At 53.5% G+C, this 23,617-nt stretch overlaps 8 protein-coding genes across 8 annotated transcripts; 2 read left to right on the top strand and 6 right to left on the bottom strand.

Annotated features, from left to right (window-relative positions):
• Window positions 1-2,098, bottom strand: C8Q71DRAFT_359250 (uncharacterized protein). The gene is made up of 2 exons (XM_047918059.1): window positions 1,856-2,098; window positions 1-1,800 (listed from the first exon to the last, which is right to left on the bottom strand). The coding sequence occupies exons 1-2, from the start codon at window positions 1,882-1,884 to the stop codon at window positions 93-95; spliced, it is 1,737 nt and encodes a 578-aa protein (XP_047773882.1). The 5' UTR covers window positions 1,885-2,098; the 3' UTR covers window positions 1-92.
• C8Q71DRAFT_359273 (uncharacterized protein) lies at window positions 2,099-4,153 on the bottom strand. Its single transcript, XM_047918061.1, has 2 exons — window positions 3,192-4,153; window positions 2,099-3,137 (listed from the first exon to the last, which is right to left on the bottom strand). The coding sequence occupies exons 1-2, from the start codon at window positions 3,939-3,941 to the stop codon at window positions 2,313-2,315; spliced, it is 1,575 nt and encodes a 524-aa protein (XP_047773881.1). The 5' UTR covers window positions 3,942-4,153; the 3' UTR covers window positions 2,099-2,312.
• A 114-nt stretch (window positions 4,154-4,267) lies between these two features.
• C8Q71DRAFT_359425 (Alpha/Beta hydrolase protein) lies at window positions 4,268-6,623 on the bottom strand. Its single transcript, XM_047918063.1, has 8 exons — window positions 6,462-6,623; window positions 6,084-6,404; window positions 5,788-5,949; window positions 5,695-5,737; window positions 5,496-5,630; window positions 4,682-5,128; window positions 4,414-4,604; window positions 4,268-4,291 (listed from the first exon to the last, which is right to left on the bottom strand). Exons 2-6 carry the CDS (start codon window positions 6,398-6,400, stop codon window positions 4,742-4,744), a joined length of 1,044 nt encoding a protein of 347 aa, XP_047773880.1. The 5' UTR covers window positions 6,401-6,404; window positions 6,462-6,623; the 3' UTR covers window positions 4,268-4,291; window positions 4,414-4,604; window positions 4,682-4,741.
• Window positions 6,624-6,783: 160 nt separating this feature from the next.
• C8Q71DRAFT_359363 (ketopantoate reductase PanE/ApbA C terminal-domain-containing protein) lies at window positions 6,784-8,887 on the top strand. The gene is made up of 7 exons (XM_047918062.1): window positions 6,784-7,064; window positions 7,115-7,189; window positions 7,238-7,300; window positions 7,358-7,656; window positions 7,710-8,300; window positions 8,357-8,476; window positions 8,535-8,887. Exons 1-6 carry the CDS (start codon window positions 7,007-7,009, stop codon window positions 8,438-8,440), a joined length of 1,170 nt encoding a protein of 389 aa, XP_047773879.1. The 5' UTR covers window positions 6,784-7,006; the 3' UTR covers window positions 8,441-8,476; window positions 8,535-8,887.
• A 561-nt stretch (window positions 8,888-9,448) lies between these two features.
• C8Q71DRAFT_359267 (cytochrome P450) lies at window positions 9,449-11,900 on the top strand. Its single transcript, XM_047918060.1, has 13 exons — window positions 9,449-9,803; window positions 9,859-9,960; window positions 10,017-10,044; window positions 10,101-10,146; window positions 10,201-10,252; window positions 10,308-10,393; window positions 10,451-10,737; window positions 10,803-10,858; window positions 10,916-10,966; window positions 11,022-11,464; window positions 11,528-11,556; window positions 11,616-11,632; window positions 11,695-11,900. Exons 1-13 carry the CDS (start codon window positions 9,585-9,587, stop codon window positions 11,854-11,856), a joined length of 1,578 nt encoding a protein of 525 aa, XP_047773878.1. The 5' UTR covers window positions 9,449-9,584; the 3' UTR covers window positions 11,857-11,900.
• A 400-nt stretch (window positions 11,901-12,300) lies between these two features.
• On the bottom strand, window positions 12,301-15,357 carry C8Q71DRAFT_359171 (MFS general substrate transporter). The gene is made up of 21 exons (XM_047918058.1): window positions 15,252-15,357; window positions 14,767-15,186; window positions 14,705-14,712; window positions 14,623-14,634; window positions 14,554-14,566; window positions 14,463-14,502; window positions 14,353-14,410; window positions 14,275-14,298; window positions 14,095-14,209; window positions 13,963-14,034; window positions 13,884-13,907; window positions 13,792-13,828; window positions 13,671-13,739; window positions 13,506-13,613; window positions 13,327-13,444; window positions 13,227-13,267; window positions 13,071-13,172; window positions 12,853-13,013; window positions 12,710-12,796; window positions 12,580-12,645; window positions 12,301-12,510 (listed from the first exon to the last, which is right to left on the bottom strand). Exons 2-21 carry the CDS (start codon window positions 15,051-15,053, stop codon window positions 12,342-12,344), a joined length of 1,611 nt encoding a protein of 536 aa, XP_047773877.1. The 5' UTR covers window positions 15,054-15,186; window positions 15,252-15,357; the 3' UTR covers window positions 12,301-12,341.
• Window positions 15,358-16,598: 1,241 nt separating this feature from the next.
• C8Q71DRAFT_911166 (uncharacterized protein) lies at window positions 16,599-17,539 on the bottom strand (the record flags this gene model as incomplete). Its single annotated transcript, XM_047929121.1, has 4 exons — window positions 17,339-17,539; window positions 17,100-17,293; window positions 17,015-17,044; window positions 16,599-16,964 (listed from the first exon to the last, which is right to left on the bottom strand). The coding sequence occupies exons 1-4, from the start codon at window positions 17,448-17,450 to the stop codon at window positions 16,599-16,601; spliced, it is 702 nt and encodes a 233-aa protein (XP_047773876.1). The 5' UTR covers window positions 17,451-17,539.
• A 1,664-nt stretch (window positions 17,540-19,203) lies between these two features.
• On the bottom strand, window positions 19,204-21,992 carry C8Q71DRAFT_716636 (CHAT domain-containing protein; the record flags this gene model as incomplete). Its single annotated transcript, XM_047921117.1, has 2 exons — window positions 19,204-19,991; window positions 20,057-21,992. 2 exons carry the CDS (start codon window positions 21,990-21,992, stop codon window positions 19,204-19,206), a joined length of 2,724 nt encoding a protein of 907 aa, XP_047773875.1.
• Window positions 21,993-23,617: the final 1,625 nt, after the last annotated feature.

Below are 23,617 nucleotides of genomic sequence, written 5' to 3'. Positions count from 1 at the left end.
GAGCGGTGTTCGGTTCCTGCGCTGGCGTTACATCTCCACAGCGAAGCGACGTACCGTGCGTGTTAATACCTATTCGTACGAAACGCGGCTGCTCAGTAATAGTTCAGCTCGAAGTCCTCCGGACTTGGGGATGTATCAACAATCCCGTCCCACTCGACATTCTCCACGGCCTTCTCCAGCGTCCTGATGTCGGGCATGTCCACGCACTTGGATCGCCTGATCACCAGCGTGCCAAACGTCGCGATCTCCCGCGCCCGAATGTCGAGGCTCTGCACCAGCTGCTCCGTGAAGTCGCCCGGCTGCCCTCGCTGGAAGGTCTCCGCGACGCCGAAGCTCACGCGCTCGACCTCCGCCCGACGCAGGTTGGGCAGGCTCAGCCGGTTGCTGTCGTCCCACGCCCGCGCCTTCAGCATATCGGGGAGCCGGTAGGCTGCGAGACCGGACATGCTGAGGACCGTCAGGCTGTTCAGGTGGACGAAGAGCTGCAGCCATTCTTTCGTCTGGTCCTCGTCGTACATGGGCGGGATGATACCCGCGACGTGCAGGTGACGCACGTGGGCGACCCCGAGACGGAGGCAGAACGCGATGGCACACTGGGTGTGCGATTCGGCTGCAAATGTCTGTGGATCGCTTCGGAAGGTGATGACGAGAGGGAAGGGGACGCCGTCCGCGGGTGGTCCGTCGTTCGTAGAGACGCGGACGTGGAAGTGGGACTCGGAGAAGTCCTCGTCGAACAACAGCGTGCGCGGGCGCTGCATCTGCGGCAGCCTGTCTTTGATGAGCATCACGAGGTCGGCCAGGCCTCTTTTCGATGTGCATCGCAGAACGAGGGATATCGACGGCGGGAACGTGAGATGGCTGAGCATGTACGCACAGTCGATGGTCTCCCCCACCAAGCGCAAGTTCTCCAGGTAAGCCATCCTGACGACGGCCTGCGAGGCTGGCACCGAACTGACATTCTTCGGGAGCATAGGAAGGATGTCTTCGAGATCTAGACACTTCAAGAGTCGTAGATGTGTTAGAGTGACCGTGACATCGGGCATATGTGGGCGGTCGACGCCCGTTCCGACCAGCGTGAGATGAGAGAGGGACGTGAACGAGAGAGGAGTATTCCAGGGGAAAGGACAGCCCAGGAGGTTCAGCCGTTCCAAGCGGCCGACAAAGGGGCGCGTCAAGACTTGCAGAGCAGGGTAGATGGGCGGTGTACCTGGAGGCCTGGGTGCTCTGTAGTACACCGCCTTCACAGTGAGGAAGCGGAGAAGCGGAGCAGGTCTGTCTAGGCCGTTCAAGACCTCAAAGGCGTCTGTCGTAACACCGATGACCGCCTCTTCGACGCGCGCGAGCTCTTCTAGAAACAACCGAGCCGCCTGGTCCATGCCATCGGCTAGGTTCACCATGGCGAACTGCACGCGAAGGGGTGCCTGCTGAGATCGCGCGAGCACCTCCCTCATCCAGCTCATCGACCGCGTCACGGTGATGTCGCTCCAGAGCCTGGAGCTGCTGAGGGCGACGGTGCGCCAGTGCGAACAGACTTGGCAAACGTTGATCCACTCGTAGCGATGGATGGTGCGCCATTCCAGTTCGTCGTTGCGGTATAGGAGGTTGAGCTGAAAGAATATTTCTGCGAGGATCTCGTCCGGAAGTGTGGATATCGTTGCAAGAGTGTTCCACCGCGACTTGAGGCCACGGATAGCTTCGCTGTGCACCAGCATTTCCTTCCACAGCTCTTCGTGGCGAGGAGACGCTTCGGCGGGCAGCCTTGGAATAGAGATCACTGTGTCATCTCCGGTGTCCTGTAGCCTGGAGGAACATGAGTGAGTACGATGATGTTCTGTGTAAATCCCATACGTCTTACGGATGTGACGTCTCCGGGCCAAGAGTCATTTCTACTCGTGGAGTCAATATACGGAGGGATATGATATCTGTACGCGATGGCTCGTTGAGGTGCCTAGCAGACAAGGGGTGAAGTCAATACGAATTACACTGCGGCAAGAAGCTCAGCTCACGTTAGCCCTTTCCGAACGCTTGATACAATAGCTCCACCGAGCCAAAGGTATCCTGCGATGACAGGAAGGTCCAAGGAAGGTGGGCGGTGGACTGAGGGAGCCTTCAATGAGCCGCTGAGTATTTCGGGGGATCATACTGCGAGATCTCTGTGAGATCTATGTTGGCCGCGTGACTGATCTAGTTCACGTCGTTGACCAAGGCCGGACAACGCGGATGTCAGGCGTGGGCTACGACTCGGAGACCATTCCAAAAGATATCATAAGGCTGCTAGATGTCAAGAAAGTCGCAGGTATGAGGAGCTACAGCTACGCGTCCTGAGCCGATCTCGATACGATGTCTACGAGACGGTTGAAATACGCTTCGATCAGGGCATCGCTCGTGCGGTTCTTGTTGTACCTGAACTGTAGGTACAGCCGGCCGTCGAATGTAAAGAGATGGAAGGCGAGGGATAAGGGATCGATTCTGCCAGCAGTCCAATTCTCCGTGATCCGGATTTCCGCACCATCCTGTCCCGCGTGACCACTTGTAGCGCTTGGCGCCTGCACTGCGTAACGGGCAGGCAGGATCGCCTTGAGGTCGCCCAAGCTGCTCATGAACGGCAATCCCGGTTGTCCAGCCAGCTTAGCGTGGTACGCCTCGGTCGTCAAGGGCTGATACATAGGGAGGAAGTTCCAGAAGTAGGGCGACTTGACGAAGGCATCATTCTGCTTCTTGAACTGATGGGCGACTTCCCACACGCTTGTCGGGTTCGCTTGGTCCGCCACGGTCGAATGAGGGACGCAAATTATGACAGGATACAACTCCATGCGAATGGTGGCTTCCATATCGCCACTCGCAACCCCGCCGGGGTGTTGTGGGAGCTTGGCAGTGAGGTCCATAGGCTGACTGAACTCGAAGAGGACCGCGTCGTGTTTATGGCCAGCTGTGGCGACTTTGCTAGAAGGAACATCGTCATGCACGGAGGACAGGGCACCTGCGACATTGACGAGGTGTGTGATCGTGACTCCGTGCGCTTTGCATGCGCGGAGGATACGAGCGGTCTCTTCGCTCGACCAAACTTTACGCAGCATGCGCGCGCTGAGTTCCTTCGTGATTAAAGCAGAAACATCACCAGTGATGCCTGACCTTGGCTGCAGTCAACGTATGAGAAGGGCACATACAGACGAGCGCCAGCGATGACATACCTGCTTGGCGTACTGGCCAACCAATTCGTCGAAGGCGATCTTGGCTTCGCGAGCCTCCTCAGCATCTGCGCTCAGTTGCGGTTTGAGTTGCTCAGTAGGAACAGGAATCGGGATGGGCTTGGTCTTTTGAGCGAAGTACGCATCCAGCTCCGCCTGTGCTCTCCCTGGGCTCGCGAGCAGGTCCATGAGGCGGCGTACGAGGTTCAGGCGGCGACGGTTGTCGGTGACGAAGTGCGTTGTGATGAGGCCCAGCACGTACTTTCCTGACCGCGGGTCCGCGTCCCTGCCCCACCAGAAAGCGCACGTCCGCTCGCGGATGTCAAGCGCGGCGTTCGGGTCAACCGCGAGCCACTCATCGCGCAGCGCGATCACAGCTTTTTCCTGGTCCTCGAAGGTGTGGAAATCGACCTGCGCCTTGGCCGCATGCAGCGCGTGCGCAAGCGTCGCCGGCGTGTTGACCACGAAGTGTGGCCCGCCGAGGAACGTGACATTGGACGCAAGGAGGGGGTATCGCAGGCGCAGTGCCGCGCAGGCGAGGACGACCTCGTCATCGGCGATGGTATATCCTCCAGTGCACTCCAACGAGATGATAGTGGAAGGATCGCCTATGCCGCCCTCACGCCGACCCAAGGCGTACGAGAACTCGCTGGCAGACAGCGGACGACTTGTCGTGAGAGAGCGCTCGAGCGCGTGAGCCTGCATAGCCAGGACCATGGGGTCTACAGCGGACTTGGATGCGTTGTCAGCCATGAGTGCGAAGAGCAGTGACTAGAGCGGCCTTGCATCGCAACTGCCAGCTGCTTATAGCCTTGTACGATTCAACCCTTGGCCAGCGTCCGCGCTAGCCGAGCTCGTCTTGACATTGGCAATGAGAGCGGATCAGAGCGTAATTGACGTGACTGTAGAACTTTGGATGTATGTCGGACGGGCGACAGCCTAACGTAGGACCGTGGCCCGATTGGTACGTACTAGAAGTGGTGTGCACCAGACCCTATTCACTAACGTCAGTTGGCTGATTCGGTACACTTTTTACCAGGACATACGAGGGGATCCCTGTTCGGTTGCGTAAGGGCATGTAGGCACGCTCGGCGTTTCCATTTCTGGCAGGTCGATATGGCGTGAGTGTCGCCAAAAAGACGGTTGACCAGTATGTATTGAGTGCGGCAAACCAACGTTTCTGCTTCATTTGCAAGACGCATGACACAGATCTCCGTGAACGCACCACAACGAGCTCTAAATCGAAGCGGGTTGACAAGACCTGTGCGAAATTGTTCTAAGCGCAGGATCTTCACTACCGCATCCGTTGGCGCCTTTTCCGAAAGTCGCCCTCGTCTGCTGCATTGCAAGCATGGTCACGGCAACGCACGTCGGTCGAGCATGTTTCTGCCTGATATATGTTACATTTGATCTCTCCTTGACGTGCGGGGCAGAGAGACGCCGTTATTAGTATGCCCAACCACCCAACTTGAACAAGAGCATTCGGTACTCACCGGTACTAAACTTGTCGCGAACCCACAGCTACAAGTAACCTCACATCCCCCTTCCGTAGTTTACAACTTCGCCTTGTTCTCCACAGTCTTGATCCATTGCTTCAATGCCGTATTGACGACATCCGGGGCTTCCAGCTGCAACCAATGGCCGGCATCGACCTCCTTCACGGTCAGATCCGGACAGAGCTGCGTCCATCGCCCCAGCGCGAGCGCAGGCGGATTAATACAATCCTGCTTCCCGCTAGCGAAGAATACCGGAAGCGGGAGCGGGAGCCGCTCCGGCGGTATAGCTAGCTCATTAGCGGAAGAAGTTCGGTAGGAGAGCGGTGAAGCAGTGATCTCACCCTGGTCGTCCTCTGCGGCGAGACCACTGAAGACTACCTTGTACCAGTTCAGTGCACCGCCCAGCCCTTGTTTGGCGATCATGTCTGTTAGGTTCAGTCTGGCCTATGTGAAAGCATGGGTAAGTCGAACTCTGGAGCACTCCTCGGACGAATGAGAACGGTAGCCGCCTGATTTGGGAGGAATAAGAGCGGGAGTGGTCGGTCTATATGGAGACCCGTGCTGGCTAAGACGGCTGATCAAGCACATAAACCGGCCCTCGAAGACATCAAGCCAGACAGACGTGGTACCCATGTCGAAGCTGGCTATTGTGCGGGCTGCGAACCTTGTGTCAAGCTCAACCGCAATCGCATTTACCCGAGATGAATTTCATCTTCGCCGGTCAACTGCTGCGATAGAGCGCAATCGTATCGAAGGAGAATAGGGAAGGTGCAAGGAACATCCCGCTTCCTGTTACGACGTGCGAACTCACCTCTGGGGTAATATACGAAGCTACCGGCATCCTTTTGTTCGCGAGAAGGGCGGCTTTAGGTGCTCCAGGTGCACAGAGGTCTTCCTTCCAGCTAGAGGGGTCTGCGGGGTGAATGAGCCCGAGCGTGGACTCAAACTAGGCGACACAGTGAGTCGATCAGATGCACATTCATGAGAACGTGAAAGGCACGGGAACTGACGTGGTCCTTCATGATCTGATCGGTGCCCTCCTCGACGAAGAACCTGACGCAGCTTTAGGAATAAGAAGACCGAGACAGACAACCGTTGCTCACCGCCAGTATACAACCTCGTAACCTATGGCCTGTTTGACAGCGGCCACGACGTTCTCATAATTGAAGCCCACGAACGATGGCGAATAGGCAACCGCGAGGAATGCGAATGCGAGGAAGCGCTCTCGGTAAAGCACAGCCAGATGTGATACAAGAGGTGCACCCCTACAAGTCAAGCACTCGGTCAGTGTACGTAGCTATGGGTCGCATATGTACATCACTACGGCGTATCTGGCACCCTCCAGCGACTGTTCTCCAAGCCGTGCAAAGATATCAATCCAAGATATTGATGTACTCACCAGTCATGCCCAATCGCAATGACATTTCCTACGGTCTCTGCATCCAGGATATCAATCACGTCCGCGCACATCGCGCTGTGCTTGTACAGGGCAGTCTGAGTCGGCTTGTCCGTCCCGCCATATCCAAGCATATCGGGCGCGATGATCGAATAACCTTCCTGGTTGAAGAATGCGACCTGGTTGCGCCAGTCATACGACGTCGATGGGAAGCCATGTACGAACAGGAGGGTCGGTTTGGACGCGTCGCCCGACGAGGAGTAGTAGCTGTACTTGATACCGCGCTTGGTAACGACCTCCTTGTACGACGCTCGGTCCATTCTGCTGGATCTAGAAGTATATCACTACGTCGCGGGACAGAGATACCTACCAAATACCTACCTGGGTCCTCAGGCCTCAGTGCGCTCCGAGTCGTCTTGCTGAACGTCGCTCGCTCGATGTCAGCTGCTGCGGCCTGGCGTCAACCCAGGCTCCGGTGAAGTTGCTCTTGCCCGTGATCCACGCCAAGGACACTGACAGAGGGCGACCATGATCTCGGGGACCACCGCCTATATCGCATTGCACGACGATGAAGCAATCACGGCTATATGAAGGTGTATCCAGTTGCGAGTGTGAGAGCACTGGAAGCAGGACAGTCCGAGCCTACAGTCTGAGTGGACGCGACAACCGACGCGCGTGGCAGGCGGCGGCGACTTCAGGTCGCTCGCCGTGCGTGCTGCTTGGTTCTTGACTTGTTCTTGGCTCAAAATTCGCTCGCTCGCTCCAAATATTTATGCTCTTGTCGATGTCGGTGGTGGCCCGGAAGCTGAATACCTATGAGGTTGTGACCTTTGAATGAACAAACTCACGTAAGCAGTGCTATCGGATGACAGAACAAGGTGCAGGCGTTCAGGTTAACTCGGAGGTCACACTCGCTACATACCAACATGTCGTCGCAGCTGCGGGAGGTGCTCCTGGTTGGCCTAGGAGCAGTAGGAGCGATCTGTGAGTCGCTTTTTGACTGCAGTATGACTCAACCTTACGATCGCTCTCAGACTCCCTGATTCTCAAGCGAAGTGGCCAGGCGCGTGTAACGGCCGTTGCGCGAAGCAATTACCAGTCGGTCAAAGGTGTTATATACACCTAGTTTGACGTCTTTGTACTAACCTCCCCGGAAGACGAGGGGCTGCACTTCCTAAGCCGCAAGTACGGCGAGCATCGAGGGTGGCGGCCTGACCGACGTGCGTATCTGCGTTCTCGTTCCACCAAAACGCTCTGACTCGTAATTTGACCTCTAGTCTGCCGCTCTGTCGCTGAGGCTGCTGATCACCCCTATGCCTACGTCGTAGTGACGGCCAAGGCCATTCCGGAGCTGATTCGGACACCAGCTCTCCTCGCGCCCCTCCTTTCACCGCCGTATTCGGACAAGCACCCTCAGCCGACGTACGTTCTGATGCAGAATGGGCTCAACGTGGAGGTCGACTTGTACGAGGCGTTGAAGAAGCTCAAGCCGAACGAGGAGCCGAGGATCATCAGCACGGCCGTCTGGATCGGCACGGGGATGAAGGGCAGCAACGTCGTGGAGCACAACGACTTCGTGAGCATCATCGTCTCACCCGCATCACTGCGCCCGCCCTAACACCTCGCTAGGACCGCGTCTCGCTAGGCGTCTACCGTCCATCGTCGACCACGACGAAGAACACGCCCGAAGAGACCGCGCTCCTCCGCGACTTCGAGCGCATCCTCGCCGCGGGCGGCAGCCAAACCACGATCGTCCCCGAGATCCAGCGCGTCAAGTACAGCAAGAACTTCTGGAACGCCTGCCTCGGCATCACCGCCGCCCTCACCCGCTTCCCACTCACCGCCATCTTCCGCCCGCCGCACCTCGAGCCCGGTGCAGCACCCCAAGGCTCTGACTCCCCCGCGCTGCCGCTGCCTCCCGGTGAGATCCCGAGCGCCTCGAGCGCCATCGCCGAGTACAGCATCCCGACTATCCGCGCGGCGATGCAGGAGGTGTACACGCTCGGGACGGTGCTCTTCCCCGACAGCGAGGATGGCCCGGGGCTCGATCCGGAGGTAGTGGAGAACACCTTGCGCAACACCGCGAGGTTGCATGCGAACCCGAACGCGACTCACCGTGCGAGTACGCTGGTGGACGTTGAGAGCGGGCGCCCGACGGAGGTGGAGGTGATCCTCGGTGAGCTCGTGCGCATGGGCCGGGCGAGGGGTGTACCAATGCCTGTGAGTGTGTTGTGTGGTCGAGGATTTCTGAACTAGGACTGACCATGCCGTTGTAGCGTATTGAAACGCTGTATGCGCTTCTTCTGATCGTGCAAAACCAGTTGTTGCGACAGTCCACCGAGAAGAAGCCATCGTTGTGAAGTCATCCTCCGCAGTGTGTTGTTTTACCAGACTTCGTGCGTTGAGTTATATTGTGCTTGGTCTCGTCGAAGCTGTGCTCACAGCATCATGCAGATTCTTCCATCGAAATGTAGATACAAGCCGCTGTACATGAGACACATTCCTATCTGAACAATCAGAGAGCAACTGCTCCCAGGGTGCAACATACAGCCAAACATGCAATCGTCGGACACATGCCACCGACCCGAACCCTCGCTAGTCATGCCAGAGTCATGCATCGCGAACGTGCCGTAACGTGAACGCGAGTCACGGCAACGGCGCTGCAAATCCCCCCTGCTCACCTGCCCCGTGCCCAATGTTCAGCATCGACATGCAGCGATAAAGTTCGCGCGCTTCGAATTTCTTCTCTGCTACTCGCGTTGTGTATTGGCCTCGATTCCTTGATTGTGCGCATAAGCTGACCCTTGTCAAAGGACAGGTCTCACGATGTCATTGTTCGCCAGTCAGTATTCGAGAATCTGGGCAAACAGATCGACGTACGCGCATTACCAATACCTACGGGTTACGGTATGATCTAGTTCTGGCTGACCGCTAGCCCTCACAGGGGCGAGCTCCACCGTCAGACGGAGATGGATGCGAGGTGATTGCGAGGTGATTCCTCTACAGCAACAGGGACCTCACAGGTGAGCATCCTAACTATCTACGTGGATGCTAGTCTTACATAAGATCCAGATTCTGTCTCTGAAGCACGATCTACGGGCATGCAGAACCGGTGTGGTTGGTTTCATTCACAGCATATATAGACGCGGGAAATCCGGACGTCCGGACATACACCGCGCTAAACGGAGCGGGAGGACTGAACCACGACGAACGGTCACGATGTGCTAGATGAACCGCACCGTCCACAATGCGGGTAACGCAAGTAATATGTCTCACTCCTCGAGAGCTAACTCTCTCGATAAAACCGCACATTCAATTGGACCACCACGATGCTATGCCGCGATGGGATTCATTCGGCGAGAGGTCCGGGATGCCCAATTCCCCATGTCTTGACATGGGCGCTGGAAGCGTGGTGGATAAGCGGCGGGTCTCACTCTCAGAGGGGCTGGTGGTACAAATCATGCAGAAGAAGAGGGGGTCTCTTGCACGGCCCCACTTCCCGACATGAGTGTCGCCGTCATCCTCCTTGGTCTCTGCTTCGTGATAGTGCTGGCACGGCCAGTCTGGCAAGCATACTCGAGACTTCCTGAACTTTCAGGCCCGACGCCGTCGAGCGTGGTGCTGGGCTATAGGTATGACCTGCACAGTGCTCCTGCCGGAAGCCTGTTCAGTCGCTGGAGAAGCAAGTATGGGCCGGTGTACAGAGTTAGAGGACCTTTCGGGGTGAGTAGAAAACACATCGCATACCGATCTTTGAGGTATACTGAATGTGTCATAGACCACTGAGCTAGTTATGGGGGATCCGAAGGGTGCTTCCCATGTCCTTGGCACATACAGCTTCATACGGAACGAGTCTAATCGTGCGCTGCTTTGGGAGTTGGTACGTGTCAGCCTCTTGTTTCGCTATGCACTGCGCTCATATGCGGTGACGATCAGTTCGGCCACTCGATATTCACAGCTGAAGGTTTGTTGAATTCTTTATCATACATTGGTTCCTTGACGCAGATATTTCGGCATCAGGTGCTTTCCACAAGCAGCAAAGAGCAGTGCTCAATTCTGCCTTCACGTACGTCACTACTCGACCTGTGCAAACATTGCGAATATAATGTCGCGTGTACAGCTCTGCCAATGTTCGCGAAGTCTCTGGCGTTATTCTCGACCTCGCAAACAAGGTCTGTGACAGCCATTACAATGTTCCCATACTTCTGCTCAGCAATTGTGGATTAGCTGCGGGAGAATTGGGAGAACAGGCTTGGCAAAGCAGCTTCATCTTCACTGATCATTGACGTCAGCCATGAACTACAGACTCTCGCGTTTGTAACACCCTTCAGACTATGGGTGTGACGCCGAAATCTCACATCTCACTATAGGATCGACGCGATCAGTATGACGACGTTCTCCTACGCGATCTCGGAGAACGCTCCTCTATCTTCGCTGCTATCCAAGATCGCCAATGTACCTTTGACAAAGGCCGCGCTCGTTGCAGAGTCTTTCGTCGAGGCGTTCCCAGCGATCTGGAAACTCCCCATTCCGATCAAACAATGGCCGCGCATGATGAAGGCAGAGTTGGGCAAGATTGCGGACCGGGTGTGGAAGGACAGCGAGATCGAGGGCGTGACGGGTGGCGGGATGCATTCGAAGCTGTTGGAAGCTATGAGTACGTGCCATTGCGTCGAAATAATGCATGAAGTACTCAGCAAGCAATCTGTCTGGCACGAGCAGATAACAGCAAGGTCTTGTCTGGGGAACCAATGGACCGAGACCTGGCCGTCGCGAATGTACGTCTGATCAATTGGGCTACGCTGCTTACAAAAGCTGAAGGACTTATCGAATAGATTCTAGCCGTCATCTTCGCGGGTTATGAAACGACGGCGAGTGCAATCGGGGTATGAGTGCGTTTTCTAGGTGTCGCGATACCGCTAATGGTCTCATGCACCGTAGGAATGCCTGCACCAACTCGCGTTACAGTCCACCATCCAAAACAAGATCCGGCAAGAGCTCTTCTCGTTTGCTGACGCCACGGGCAGAGACCCGACCTACGACGACCTCACCAGTGCAACACAGATGCCATACCTAGATGCCGTCGCGCGGGAGACCATGCGTACATACCCGATCGTGATGAACGTCACTCGGGAGGCCAGCGTCGAGGAGAGCATTCCTCTACAGACCCCACTCCGATCGACGGGCGCGACGCACATCGTAGTGAAGCCTGGACAGCTCATCCACATCCCCATACGCGGTGGCATCAACAACGACCCAGACATTTGGGGACTCGATGCGGATAAGTTCAGACCTGAGCGGTGGTTGGAGAGCGGAAAGGCAGGGCTTCCGGAGACTGTGAAGACGGTTCGTGCGCCCGGGCACATCCTGACATTCGGTGACGGGTATGTGGTCGCCAATCTTCCTGGTGATGAATTGCTGAAGCGGTCCTTCTCGCTGCTTTGCAGACCAAAGATCTGTGTCGGGCGATACTTTGGTGGGTGATCAGATAGTGAGCAGGCTCCCGGAACGCTGACGATTATCGACCATCACTAGCAATGGCTGAGTTCAAGGTCAGTCAACGCTTACGTCTGCCTTCTTCCAAAATCTCATGTTACCTCCATGTGTACTACAGATCGTGATCGCGACCCTCGTGCGGTACTTTCACTTTGAGCATGCGGGGATCGACTACGACTTCTATCGTTTCGGAAGCAACGCCGTGAAGCCGAAGGTGCGCGGGAAGGACGGATTGCCTCCCAGCCTTGAACTACGAGTCAAAGCTGTCTCGGACGCATGAGACTCTCGGCTTCAGGTGTAGGAAAGTCATGAGAGTCACGAAGGCGCAAGCAATGTGACCGGTCTGTATCTAGCAAGGTCCTGCTGTCTCAGCTGTCTACGCATGCAGTAACGCTTGTTAGCCATCCCTTCTTTGCACTGCCATATAATCGTATACGAATATTGTTGCGGCAACGATCATGTCCTGCTTCGCCCTCAGGCTGGAGCGCAGACGAATAGGTAGCAAAGACGTGGGATACTTTCATAATAAGCCGTCAGCGCTGAGAATCCGAACCATCTTGTTCCTTCCTTGGTAGCCTCCACAACCGGGTTCCAGACTACCAAGCACTGTCATGCACTGCGTGGTACGCGCGTGTTGCTTGGCTGAATAAATCCCCTCCTCTTCCTCTCATGGACTTCAAGTGAAGTTACAGTTCAAGCAATCGTCTGAAGTGCTCTAATGTACATACAACACGGAATCTCTCCGTACCGTGGCTCGTTCTCTCATTACACCATGAATACATATCGCGGATCGGTGTCCGCGATCTCCGGTTCGTCCGACAGCTTCGTCTTCTCGTCCTGGGTCATGGCCTGGAGGTGGTCTCTGTTCTTCCTGTTCTTGTGCGATAGCCGCGTGCGGAGGACGAATGCCGCGAGTATGGAAGCAAAGAGGCACCTGTTCGAATTCCGTTCCGCAGCGCGGTGATGAGTAGTGCGGCGGAGAACGGCAGTAGGACGGACATACCCTGCGGAGATTGCATGGCCTTTGCGATAGTCGTCGTAGTTGTCGAAGTAGATCTGCGGCGCTGCTCTACGGAACGCCGTGGTGCTTCAGTATCGACGAACACGGTAGAAGCTCAATGAAGTCGACTGACATGGAGAGGCAGTTCGCTATGGAGACAATGAACGCAGTGCCTACACCACGCTTTGGTGTGGGTGAGAAACAGTTTGCGGCCCAGCTCCTGCACGGGGTGACTATCAGTGCATGGCCGTCATACAGTCGACGCTCGATACGCACATCACCAACGGGAACAGACTGAAATTCCCGCCAACGACGAGGAATAGGGCGAAGTAGCCCGCGCCAACACTCTTCTCCACACTGGTGGCTAGGATGAGGTAGCCGATGAATGAGATGGCCGAGGAGAGCATGACGTGCCAGCCACGGTCGCGCGTCCGATCCTGCGGTCAGAGTAAGCCAGAACGATCGGTAGTTTATACCGAAAATGGAGCACGTACCGAATGCCATGCTTGGAAGACTACGAGGAACCAGCCGGCTACATAAGGCGCGACGGTCATGCCCTGGGCGTTGATGCCACTGAAGCCCAGATCGACGATGAGCTGCTCACCGTGTATCAGCTCAGTTGTCAATTGTGTTCGCCAGTAAACACGTACCGTAGGCAGGAAGTATGTGATCGTCGCGGTACCGACGTTGACTGCAATTGTACCGGTCAGTGCTGAGGGGACGCGTGGATGGGCCAGCGGTGAGACATACATCCGCAGTAGATGATCATGAGAAGCCACGCATTGACGTCGGTCACGACCATAGCGAACGCACGGAAGCCGCTCATGCCTCCGTGCGATGTCGGCTTCTGGTCTTTGTTGAGGCGGGCCTACGAACGGAAGTAACATTCAGTATGTCGAGTGCGCAGTGAGAGCGTAAGATGTGCATGCCTGTGCGATCGCCCTTTGACGAGGCGTCAAGAAAGAGGCGGTGAACGGGAAGGAGGGAAGGAACAGCAGTAGCAAGGACGCCATGATGATCGTTGGAATGGCCTCAATCTTCGCAACTTATGTCAGACAACCCGTCGCAGTGAGCTCTAAATCATTGTTACTCACGAGAAACAGGAACTGCCACCCTTTGAGGACGGACGTGTGGACTCGCAGCAGCCCGAAGGCAATCAAGCCCTTCAAAAATGCCGTGAGTTACACACCCCAAGCCGTGGACGAAGGGACATACACTGATGGCACCGGGATATGTGCCTGTCATGCAGATACTGCATAAAGGTGTTTGAGTGCCGCCGTCAACTGTACCTAACGTCCCAATCCTACCTAATACGCATAGCAAGCTCGTGCCTTCGAGGAATTGTCAGGGTAGAAGACCAAGACCAAACGACGAGTTACGACATACCGTTTGTACCAGAACGATAGGTAGTACACCATTCCCGCGTAGTAACCCGCCTCGCCAATACCAAGGAGCACACTGAATGTTGCCCGAATGAGACTCGGGCATTGATCACATGTGTGAGAGCAATTGACGAACCGCAAGATCAACAGTCCAGTGTAGCTCTTCGCGTACACGAACGATAGTGAACACAGGCCCCACCAGGTGAGCGACATAAAGAAGAACTTGTTCGCACCGATGCGGCGTTGCAGAACTGCACGGACGCCCAATTGTTAACCGTTGTTAACCGCAGGTCACACCAAACGTGATCATACGGACCATTTGCAGGAATCTCGAGCAGACCTGGAAAACCGTACGTGAGTCATGTATCTTGGACACAGTAGATTGAGAACACACAATATCCGATGTAGAAGACACTGAGGGCGAGTGTCCATCTGTTGTTATTCGTGACACCCTATAGAAGCAAAGCTCAGTGACGCGCATAATGCACATAAGACAATACACACGTAGTTCTCATTAAATGCGGCCACAGTGTGTACATTGCCGCTAGATATTCCGTCAGCCATGTGATTTGTCCGGAGGTTAGAGATGGCGTACATATTGGTACGGTCTGATGGATTACGAGTAAGTTCGCGCAATGGCCAGAGCTTTAGAGCGGCATCTTACCGAACTGGTTGACTGCGTCGAGAGCGCGCGAGGCATGACTCAGTCAAAGTCAAGTGAGCACGCATTCTGTTCAGTCACGTACACAGATAACTTCGCAAGCATCAGCATCCGGTGTGCATAGCGCCAAGGGATCGTATGACTGACCTCCCAATGACCAGCGATAGGACTCTGCGGTCGATCTTCCTCCGCACCTCCTTCTCCTCGCCTTCCGTGAAATCGACCGTCTCAGCGTCCTTATGCACGGCATCCGCGACCTCGTTGTCTAGACGGGAGAAGAAATGCCTCCGCCGAGCGCGCTCGCCCAAGGCAGCCTGGAAACGCGTGCCCTCGGTGTTGGGGTCCTCAATGTATGCCTCCTCGATGTCCTTCTCGGACACGGGGGACACGGGGGACAGGGCTGCGATGGGGGATTGCGAGGACGAAGCGAGCATGTTGAGCGTCCCTTCGAGTCGCGCAGGGACGTGCAGGGGAGACAAGTTTGGTAGTACGTATTATATACGCGACGGTACGGAGGATGAACGATACCGCATATTGCAACAAGGCGTCCCAGACGGAGTTGCCGTTCTGATTGCGGGGTAAGATAGTTATCCGGGGGCACGGTGATAGAACGCTATCCATGATGCACGCACATATTGGTAGTCAACTGACCGAGTGGGCGCGCTTCGCAACTGATGATACGCAGGTGGCCAACCATCGGCACGCTGCTGCCACAAAGACAAGGCGACAACATCGCTATTCTGCTCGTTGTCATCTTGCGTTCAGCGAGCACAGCGACAGCAAAAGACACAGAATATGGAACTCAGTACCTACTAACTTGAAGTTTGAGCTCCAAGGCCCAGACCCGTTGCCAATGTGCAGTGCGTGATTGGTTTCGGGAATGTCGGAACGGATGGGATCAGAGAGTCGTCATTTGACATATTGCACCTGAACTGTACTGCACAATGGACACGTCCCGCAAGTCGGCATCGTCTAGCTCAGCGTAGCGGTCGGACCGTGGCCCCGTTGAGCGTATGGTAATGAGTAGTGTCAACGCTGGAAATGAAGTCATATGGGCTGAAGTGTGGCCAGTTGATGGATATCTTGACATCATCGAGTTCGTCGAAGACAGAGCATCGTAGCACTTCGGGTAGTCCAGAGAAGTACAATTGGTACCTACTTATTGATACCGTAACCAGCGTACTTGACCAGGATGGAGGCCAAGCAGAGGAGCAGTGTGCCGGTGGCTTACGTGTTGATGGATGTGTGTCGGAGTCATCGTGCAGTAAGAACAGCATTAGCGGGGATACAAAACATACAAGTCCGCGGTGGTGCTCGCCACTTTGGGCTCACACCAGTTGAACGTTGAACGCGCGACCCGCCGTGCCTTTCTCCGAGGTACCAACTCATCCCATCGTTTGTTCGCAGTTTGGTCGCAGAGACCTCACTGAAAGGACTCGAGATTCAGCCAGTGAGTCACTTGGCTTACGCAGCACATAGAACATACACTGACGTCGCAGTTGCGTTGCGAGCCCACCTTCGCATCGCCAAGTAAAGCAGGATGTTACAACCGTACGTGATGTTCCAGTCATTCAATGGCAGTACAAGAGGCCGCGTCTGCTTCCGCGAAGCTTCTGTTCTGTTTCGTCGTGCCGTTGCAAGTCAACTCTGTATCGGATTGTGTATGACTACGGGCAACGCGCCCAAGGAAAACGTCCACGGCACGTGATTCAAATCGCAAGAATACGCGGTCACGCAGTCGTGTTATGTGCCCAATTTACCCTCCGCACCAGCTACAGAGAAGCAGAAGCCACCAAAATATTTGTAGAGCTACGTGAGCATGTATATACTGTATGTACACAATGATACTGTTGTATGATGATTGGATCAAGCACAGAATACGATGTAAGTGAGGATTATATGCAATGGTGAGGGTATAGACTATCTACAGAGAAGATTAGCACGCCGCCGTATATTCATATGAGGTCTGTGAGGTATGTTCATGATGGTACAGTATGTTCAGGTATTCCTGAGGCTGTCGCACTGAGTTCCCGTGCGGTTTCCGGAGGCAGACCGCTAAGGATGTCGATCAGTCCCTTGAGTGCATCAGCCTTCTTCGCAGAAGAAAGACCAGCCGGAACGTGGACTTTCCTTGCGCGAAGCCAAGCAAGCTGAAGCCGTATCCTATCAAGAGTAATACTCTTGGCATTATCAGCACTTTCCCAGTATCCCGGCATAAGTTGAACGTCGATGGAATCGACCTTGGTATGGTACTCATCATGCTTGGCTTTCTTCCGTTCACGATCGGCCTCCTCCTCCCTGGCTTTGCGCTTCAGCTCTTCAGCCCGGGTAACCCTACCCAGTTTCTATGGTGAGTCGTGTCCGAGATTACGGTGGAGCTCGGTCCTCTATCGACTAGCGCTGCCTTCAATTGGACGACTTTTGCCTACACAAAACACATCCATGAGACTGCGATTGTTCTCGAGAGCGAAGGAACGCACCTGGAGCTTATCCCTTCCTTTTCTAGCCCTCTCAATCTGTCTCCCGAGGTTCCAAATCTTCCTGCGCAATTCTTCGAATGCTGCTTCGAGACCAAGTTTTGTCGGCACCACGGCGCCAGACGAAGACGGCACTGGTGACTCCCGGTCCGCGAAATATGGTGGCTGCGCCGCTACAAGAGATGCCCCATTGCAGCCTTTACTATGTGAATGAGTGCGCAGTGATGTACGATGGTGCTCACGAGAATGGTAGCCAGCAGCTGCTAGCTGAGTGCCGAGGGGCTGGATCTGCTGAAAGATGGCCTTCTGAGCCTTACTGCGAGGTTTCGAGCCAAACCCATGATTACGAGGCATTCAGTAGCATATGGAGGTATCAGAGTAAGAGCAGTCGAGAGGCACAGCACACGAGAACGCGTCTGCTGAAGGGTAATGAAAGACGAAGCGCAGATACAGACGCGTCGCGACGCGCTCTCGACGCGCGCGCCTTGCTTACATAATGCAGTCCGTGCCCGCGCGAGGCTCGTCGCTGAGGAACACTTTCCCTTCGATGCCGTGGCTCAAATATTCGTCAATGTACATGTAAAATCATCTTAAATCGGGTTCAAGAGAATGTTCCGGACAGAATATTTTTAATCATTTGTTCTCATGGGCTTCTTGTAACACAGCACTAAGGAAGCTTCACGCCCAATGTATCCGGAACATTCTTGAGTACTCGATTTTAGATGAATATCCATCAATGAATCAGAATATTTGAACGAGTGTTGTATCGTCCAGATGTTCCGCAAGTCTTGCCCACCTCTTTCGGCGGCTAAGGCTCTTCAGCGCGGACACGGAAGTTGCCGAACATGCGGGGCATTGCCCCTACTCATTGTGTACTATGCTTGCACGACTTCTGTCGCACATCAGGTGAGTTCGTTCCGTCTAATCACTCTTTCTTGCAGCTCATCCGCTGAACATCCCTCAATAGTATTATGCACCGCGGTACTCATCTCCGTCAACATCTGCGGAGACATAAGACGCGCCGTTGCTAAATACATTGCCGGGTACCCGGCGGAAGTGCGTCCGCATGGAAGAATGGTTCGTGAACGGTCACCATGGTGTGATGTTGCGTTTCCACCGGTACGCGGGTCATTGGTCTTTCAGCATCGTTCACTCATGCTCACCGAACGGTGTCTCAATGTAGCCCTGCCGTTTGGTCTGCACTAATGAAGGCCAACGAGCTGGAACATCAAGCCGACTCCGAGCGGGGCACCGGAACTATACGAGCGCGACGTTTGAGAGCGCTCGTGCGTCCCCACGACTCTGACGCAGGCTGTGCTTCAGCGGGGTGGCAAAATGGTATGGCCTACGGGAGGATAGAATCGTTACATCACAGACGGAGGGGCTGTTTGGCCGGGAAATTCTAGTGAGTCTCACTCATTGTCTACCCATGGCTTATCCAAGAGCCAACAGTCAGTGCAACGAAGCTTTTGCTTCTCGCACGCAAGATGTCCTGTGACGGTCCCGGTTGCAAGGGCTGAACGTCTCGGAAACCTCATCCTAGGGGTGTCCGATGCTGCAGCGGTTGATCTCGGGTGATGCTCTTGATCGATTGTTAGCATGTTGACAATCGGAACTCGGGCGTTGTCTGTCAGGGCTAGGAACTTTGGACCTTCGGTCGGACGGCTCGTGAAAGCCATCCGAGGGCTAACACAGGGGCAGCTGATTCAACTCCGACTCGTGTTCCTAAGAAATGCATCAGTAGATTGAGAGAAGAGCCATTTCGTCAACTTGAAGACGCAGGTGTGGCGGTATATGGGCTAGGATACAAGGTATCCTGGCCCAAGTACCACCACACAAGCACCACAACATAATCACTGTTCTCTTGATCTACTGTGTACTGTCTTGGAGTATTATTGCACTACATGGTGCCTCCTGTTGCTGAGGATCATAGATGCAGTGAACATGATGATGTACCCACTATGGTGTTATGCATGTGTGAGAACTCATAATCCCCAGAATATACACCAATGCCTATCATTTCTCAGACTATTGTACAGGACACAATACAGAAACAGCACCACAAATCAAGCTAGTATAGTACATGAACGCAGTCAAAGCAGTACTCTCAGCAGCCAATATGTATGAAAGGAACCCAAGCTAGTAAGTCCTCATCCTTAGTACCTGTATACTTCTTCCTAAGGTTCTGTACAGCCTTGTGCAGAGCATATCCAGCCTGTGTACTATCCTTGGAATCCAACAGATGAGCATAGACATCTCTGGCAACCTCAGGTCCATCCTCATCCTTGATGGACCACATGGTAGCTATGACAGTCCTGAACCCAGCAAATAGCATGCCTGCAGCTAGATGTACTGCTTGATCAGACAGCTTCAGATCACCTGCAGCAGTTTGGCATGCAGACAAGAATGCAAAATCTGCTTGGCCTAGGTTCTGCTGTATGATCTGAGATAGCTGGAGAGTACCATCATGAAGGATGAAGGCACTATTCAAGGGGTTTTCAGAGTCTTGTACCCCATGACAAGCCATGTGCAACCAAGATGCAGTAGGCAGTTTGTCTAGAACATTTGTCTTAGTGCCCTCACTGTCCTGCAAGTAGCAAGAATAGACCTGAGCTTTGACAGCCAGGTCCTCTATAGCCTTCTGCTCCTCAATGACTCCTGGCAAGGTAGGATACCCCTTTGCATGAGTCTCACAGATGGCCAGTATTGTTGGAGCAGCCTCAACAACCTTCTGTCTGGCCTTGATCAATGCAGTGAGGGTAGGAGTGTATGAGGACACCACATAGTCAGATATCTTATGACCAGGCTCAGTGATGCTGTAGTCTCCTGCAGCATGCAATGGCAAGAAACTCAGGACACCTGTAACACACCACCACAGATGAGTTTTGGCTTTCCCTGTGGTAACAAGCTTTGGCAACATGTCAGTGTAAGTTCATGTCACTGAAGAAAATCATATATACTTACTGGGAAGGTTGAACTGAGTTTCTTGAGAATTGGGCTGACAAGCTTGGTCCACAGTTTGCTGAGCACATCATGGAGGGAATACATGGGAACTCCTCCAGTGGGTATCATCTTTGCAGCTCTCTCAGCATCACTCAGTCCACTCCTCTGGCTATGCCCACCCATATAACCCAGCATTGACTTCTGCATCCCTTGTAGCTCTTTGATTGATAAATCTTCTAGATGCATGTGAATGACAGAATCATGGTTTGGAATCAAAATGAGTGCATCTGCATGACAGCCATCCTGGTGTGCAACCAGCAGTACAATTGGTGATTCCTTAGCTGCCTCTAGGAGCTCCCTAAAAGGTTTGAGCTGCAGGAAATTCTCAAAGCTAGGAAGTGTTCTGATCTCTTTCACCACAGCATCTCTTCTGGCTGCTAGCTTTCTGTGAAGCTGGGAAATTTCCTCTAAGGCATCATGATGATGTGCAGCATGTTCATGTTCTCTGTCATGACCTAGCATCTCAAGCTGTTGTGAGACAGATTTGAGCTCATCAGAAAGCAAAGGATAAGCATTGGCTAAGTCATCATAGGGTGAACGTAGCTGAAGGAGCTGGTTCCAGGTTACAGATCTCCCTTGCTCTAGCCACTCAATGGCTTTTGAGTACTTGCCAAGTCTGATTGCAGCAGCAGCAGCTTGAGGTGCAACCTCATTCCATATAGCTATATCCTTGTGTTGCTGAGCCACAGTTTTTCCCAACCAGACAACCTCAGGTAGCAGTGTGAAGAAATGATTATAACCATCAATGCACTCATGCTCCAAGGTCTTTGATCTCTTTGCTTGATCAGCCCATCTGAATGAGGCTAACAGTCTGACTGATGAAGTACCACAGCCACAGCAAGCAGCTTGCCTGAAATAACTAACTGCCTGCTGGAGGGACTGTGTCTCTGCAGCCTGATCATTAGCAAAGACATATCTTCTGAGGTAAGCATTGCCAAGATTGGCCAATGCCACAGGTAGGAATGAATGCCCCTCAGGGGTCAGGTCAACTGCCAGTTTGATGTGAGCAATTGCAGCATCATTATCTGACAGTTCATGTTGGTGCATGAATCTGGTTGAATACACATTTCCCAAGTTTGACAGTTGACCACGTCTATTAGAATGGCCCTCAGGCAGTAGAGAGAGAGACACCTTGTATGTCTCAATGGCCAAATCCATGTACTGTGTGTCTTCAGTCTCTATGAACAATGCCAGATAGGCTGCACCCAGATTATTCAACAATGGGGACCTGTCCAGATGCTCTGCAGGCATCAGAGCAATGACTTCTTTGAATGTCTCTATGGTCTTATGGAGATCTCTGACATTTCTCTCTTGTTCAAAGAGTGCTGCATATGCAGTTCCCAAGCGCATGAGTACTGTGGGTCTGTCATGATCATGTTGAGAACAGAGCTGTTTGGCCTTCTCAAGCAATTCCACAGCATACTTGAGGTCTGCAATTTCTCCTAAAAGCAGGAATCGGTGCCTATATGCATCTCCCAAATGACTGACATCTACTGAAGCATCAATGTTGTGGACACCACAGAGTTCAACAGCTTCTTGGAAAGTCAAGATGCATTTCTCAATGTGGGATAGGTCATGGGTGTGGTCAAAACAGCTGTGGTAGACATGCCCAAGCTTATGAACATATTGATATCTCTCAGGTTGATCCTTTGGTATCAACTCAAGAGCTTCACTCAACAAGGTAATTGTTGTCTCAATATCAGAGATGTTCCCAGTCATCTCAGACCTAGACTCCAGAGCAGATGCCAAAGCAAACAAGTACTGGGCTCTTTCAGCCTTATCTGGAGTCAACTGAACTGCTTCCTCATAGACCACTATTGCCTGCCCAAGCTCATGTTCATATGCATAGGCTTGGAATTTGGCCATATATGCTGCCCCAAGGCTATAGAGCATCCTGGCTCTCCCTGTGTATCCTTGGGAGTGTTGGTCCAGTGCCTGGTTGGCATTGTACACAGGAGTGGCTAGCCCAGTTGCATCAAGAGTAGCCTTAGCCCTCTTATCATAAATGAGGTCAATGTATAACCTGAGGCAAGCTATCCATCTCTCAATCAAGAAGATGTTCCCAGGAAACTGAGCCCACTCTAGGCCAAGTTGAGTTAACTTAGACAGCCTCTCAGGATTGTCATGAAGCAGTCCCAAGATCTCGGTAGGTTTTGCCATCAAGTCATCCAAGACTTGGGTCCAAACTTAGAGAACAATCAGCACAACGAATGCTCGGTTATGGATCACTCACACTCTGAACTCTGTCCTACAGCACCTAGACCTGGGCCACCATCAACCAGATCTTGCCTATGACAGCGGTCAGCATATATACAAGGCGATCTACAGAGCAAGACATACTGCAGTATGGTTCGAAGAGTATTCATAGAGGTTGTTGGCCCTTGATCCGGAAGGATGTGGTTGACGGGTTGCGCTGCCATCGATATAGTGTCGTCGTTGGTTGGGGAGAAAAGGGAGAGGCTGCTATCAGCGTCTTTGACGAGTATATATACCCGTTATCACCCCGATTCACCGCGGCGATAAGCGATAACGGGTATCGCACCACATGCATTGAGGCTGTCATTCTTGGCCAAATTTGGCATCGAATGGAAGCCCTTTAGTTAGAAACACACCATTGCTATTCGAATGGCATTGTCCTCGGTCACAGTGGTTTTCGCAACAAATGGCACTTAAGCTGAGCCTCAGGTGTGTCAATACCACCGCATATTGCCTGTAAGCGAGAATGGTCTGCGGGACAAGTTGAGCAATCACACTAGCCATTGAGATGCCCAATGAGAGGATCGATGTCCCGGGGACGTCAACGATGGGCCGAAGCGCAATGAACCACTTACGAATGGAAGCTCCCATCGTGACCGCCACGTGTTTGCCCATATTTACTCGGATTCCACCTTCTGCACGTTCAAACGCCATTGCCGAGAGGTCCCGTGGTGGCTGATACGGTCATTCAAGGGAAGCCTGTCTAATTTAAGTTCCTTGGTGGCATTGATCCACCTGTGGATTTGACAGCGTCCGCGGCAACGAGCTGTCCCATAGTCACCCGCAGGTCGTCAACAAACAATCACAGCAGAGACGATATGAGGTGATACTAGCACCATCACTGTTGCGCGAGGACATGGGCCTTCACACAGTGCGGGTCATGCAACAGACAGCCGGTTGTTGGTCACAGGCTTGCGGGGGGTATTCCACGAGCATTAGTTCGTGGGCTGAACCCGAGACTCACATGCGTACCTCGCGAAGGCTACGATGCTGTGTCTCAAATGACGATGCTTCTGCGCTATCAAGACGCGGCTGAGCATGAAAACGACACGGTCATTCAGTGAATCCGTACGTATCGAGAGTTTCACTCGCGTCTTGAGGCGAAAACCCACTGTTCTGCCTGCGTCATTACATCTCCATCGAAGCATGAGATAACACAAAGACGTACCGATCTCATCCATAAGCCCCTCGAAGGCGTCGGGCTCCTGTGTGGCATGCTCCATACGGAGTACATCTAGAGACTAGGGTAAACTCTGGTTGAT

The sequence above is a fragment of the Rhodofomes roseus genome (assembly GCF_022264815.1).
Source record: "Rhodofomes roseus strain CIRM-BRFM 1785 chromosome Unknown C8Q71scaffold_30, whole genome shotgun sequence".
NCBI lineage: Eukaryota > Fungi > Basidiomycota > Agaricomycetes > Polyporales > Fomitopsidaceae > Rhodofomes > Rhodofomes roseus.
This window is presented reverse-complemented; position numbering and strand designations above follow the sequence as displayed.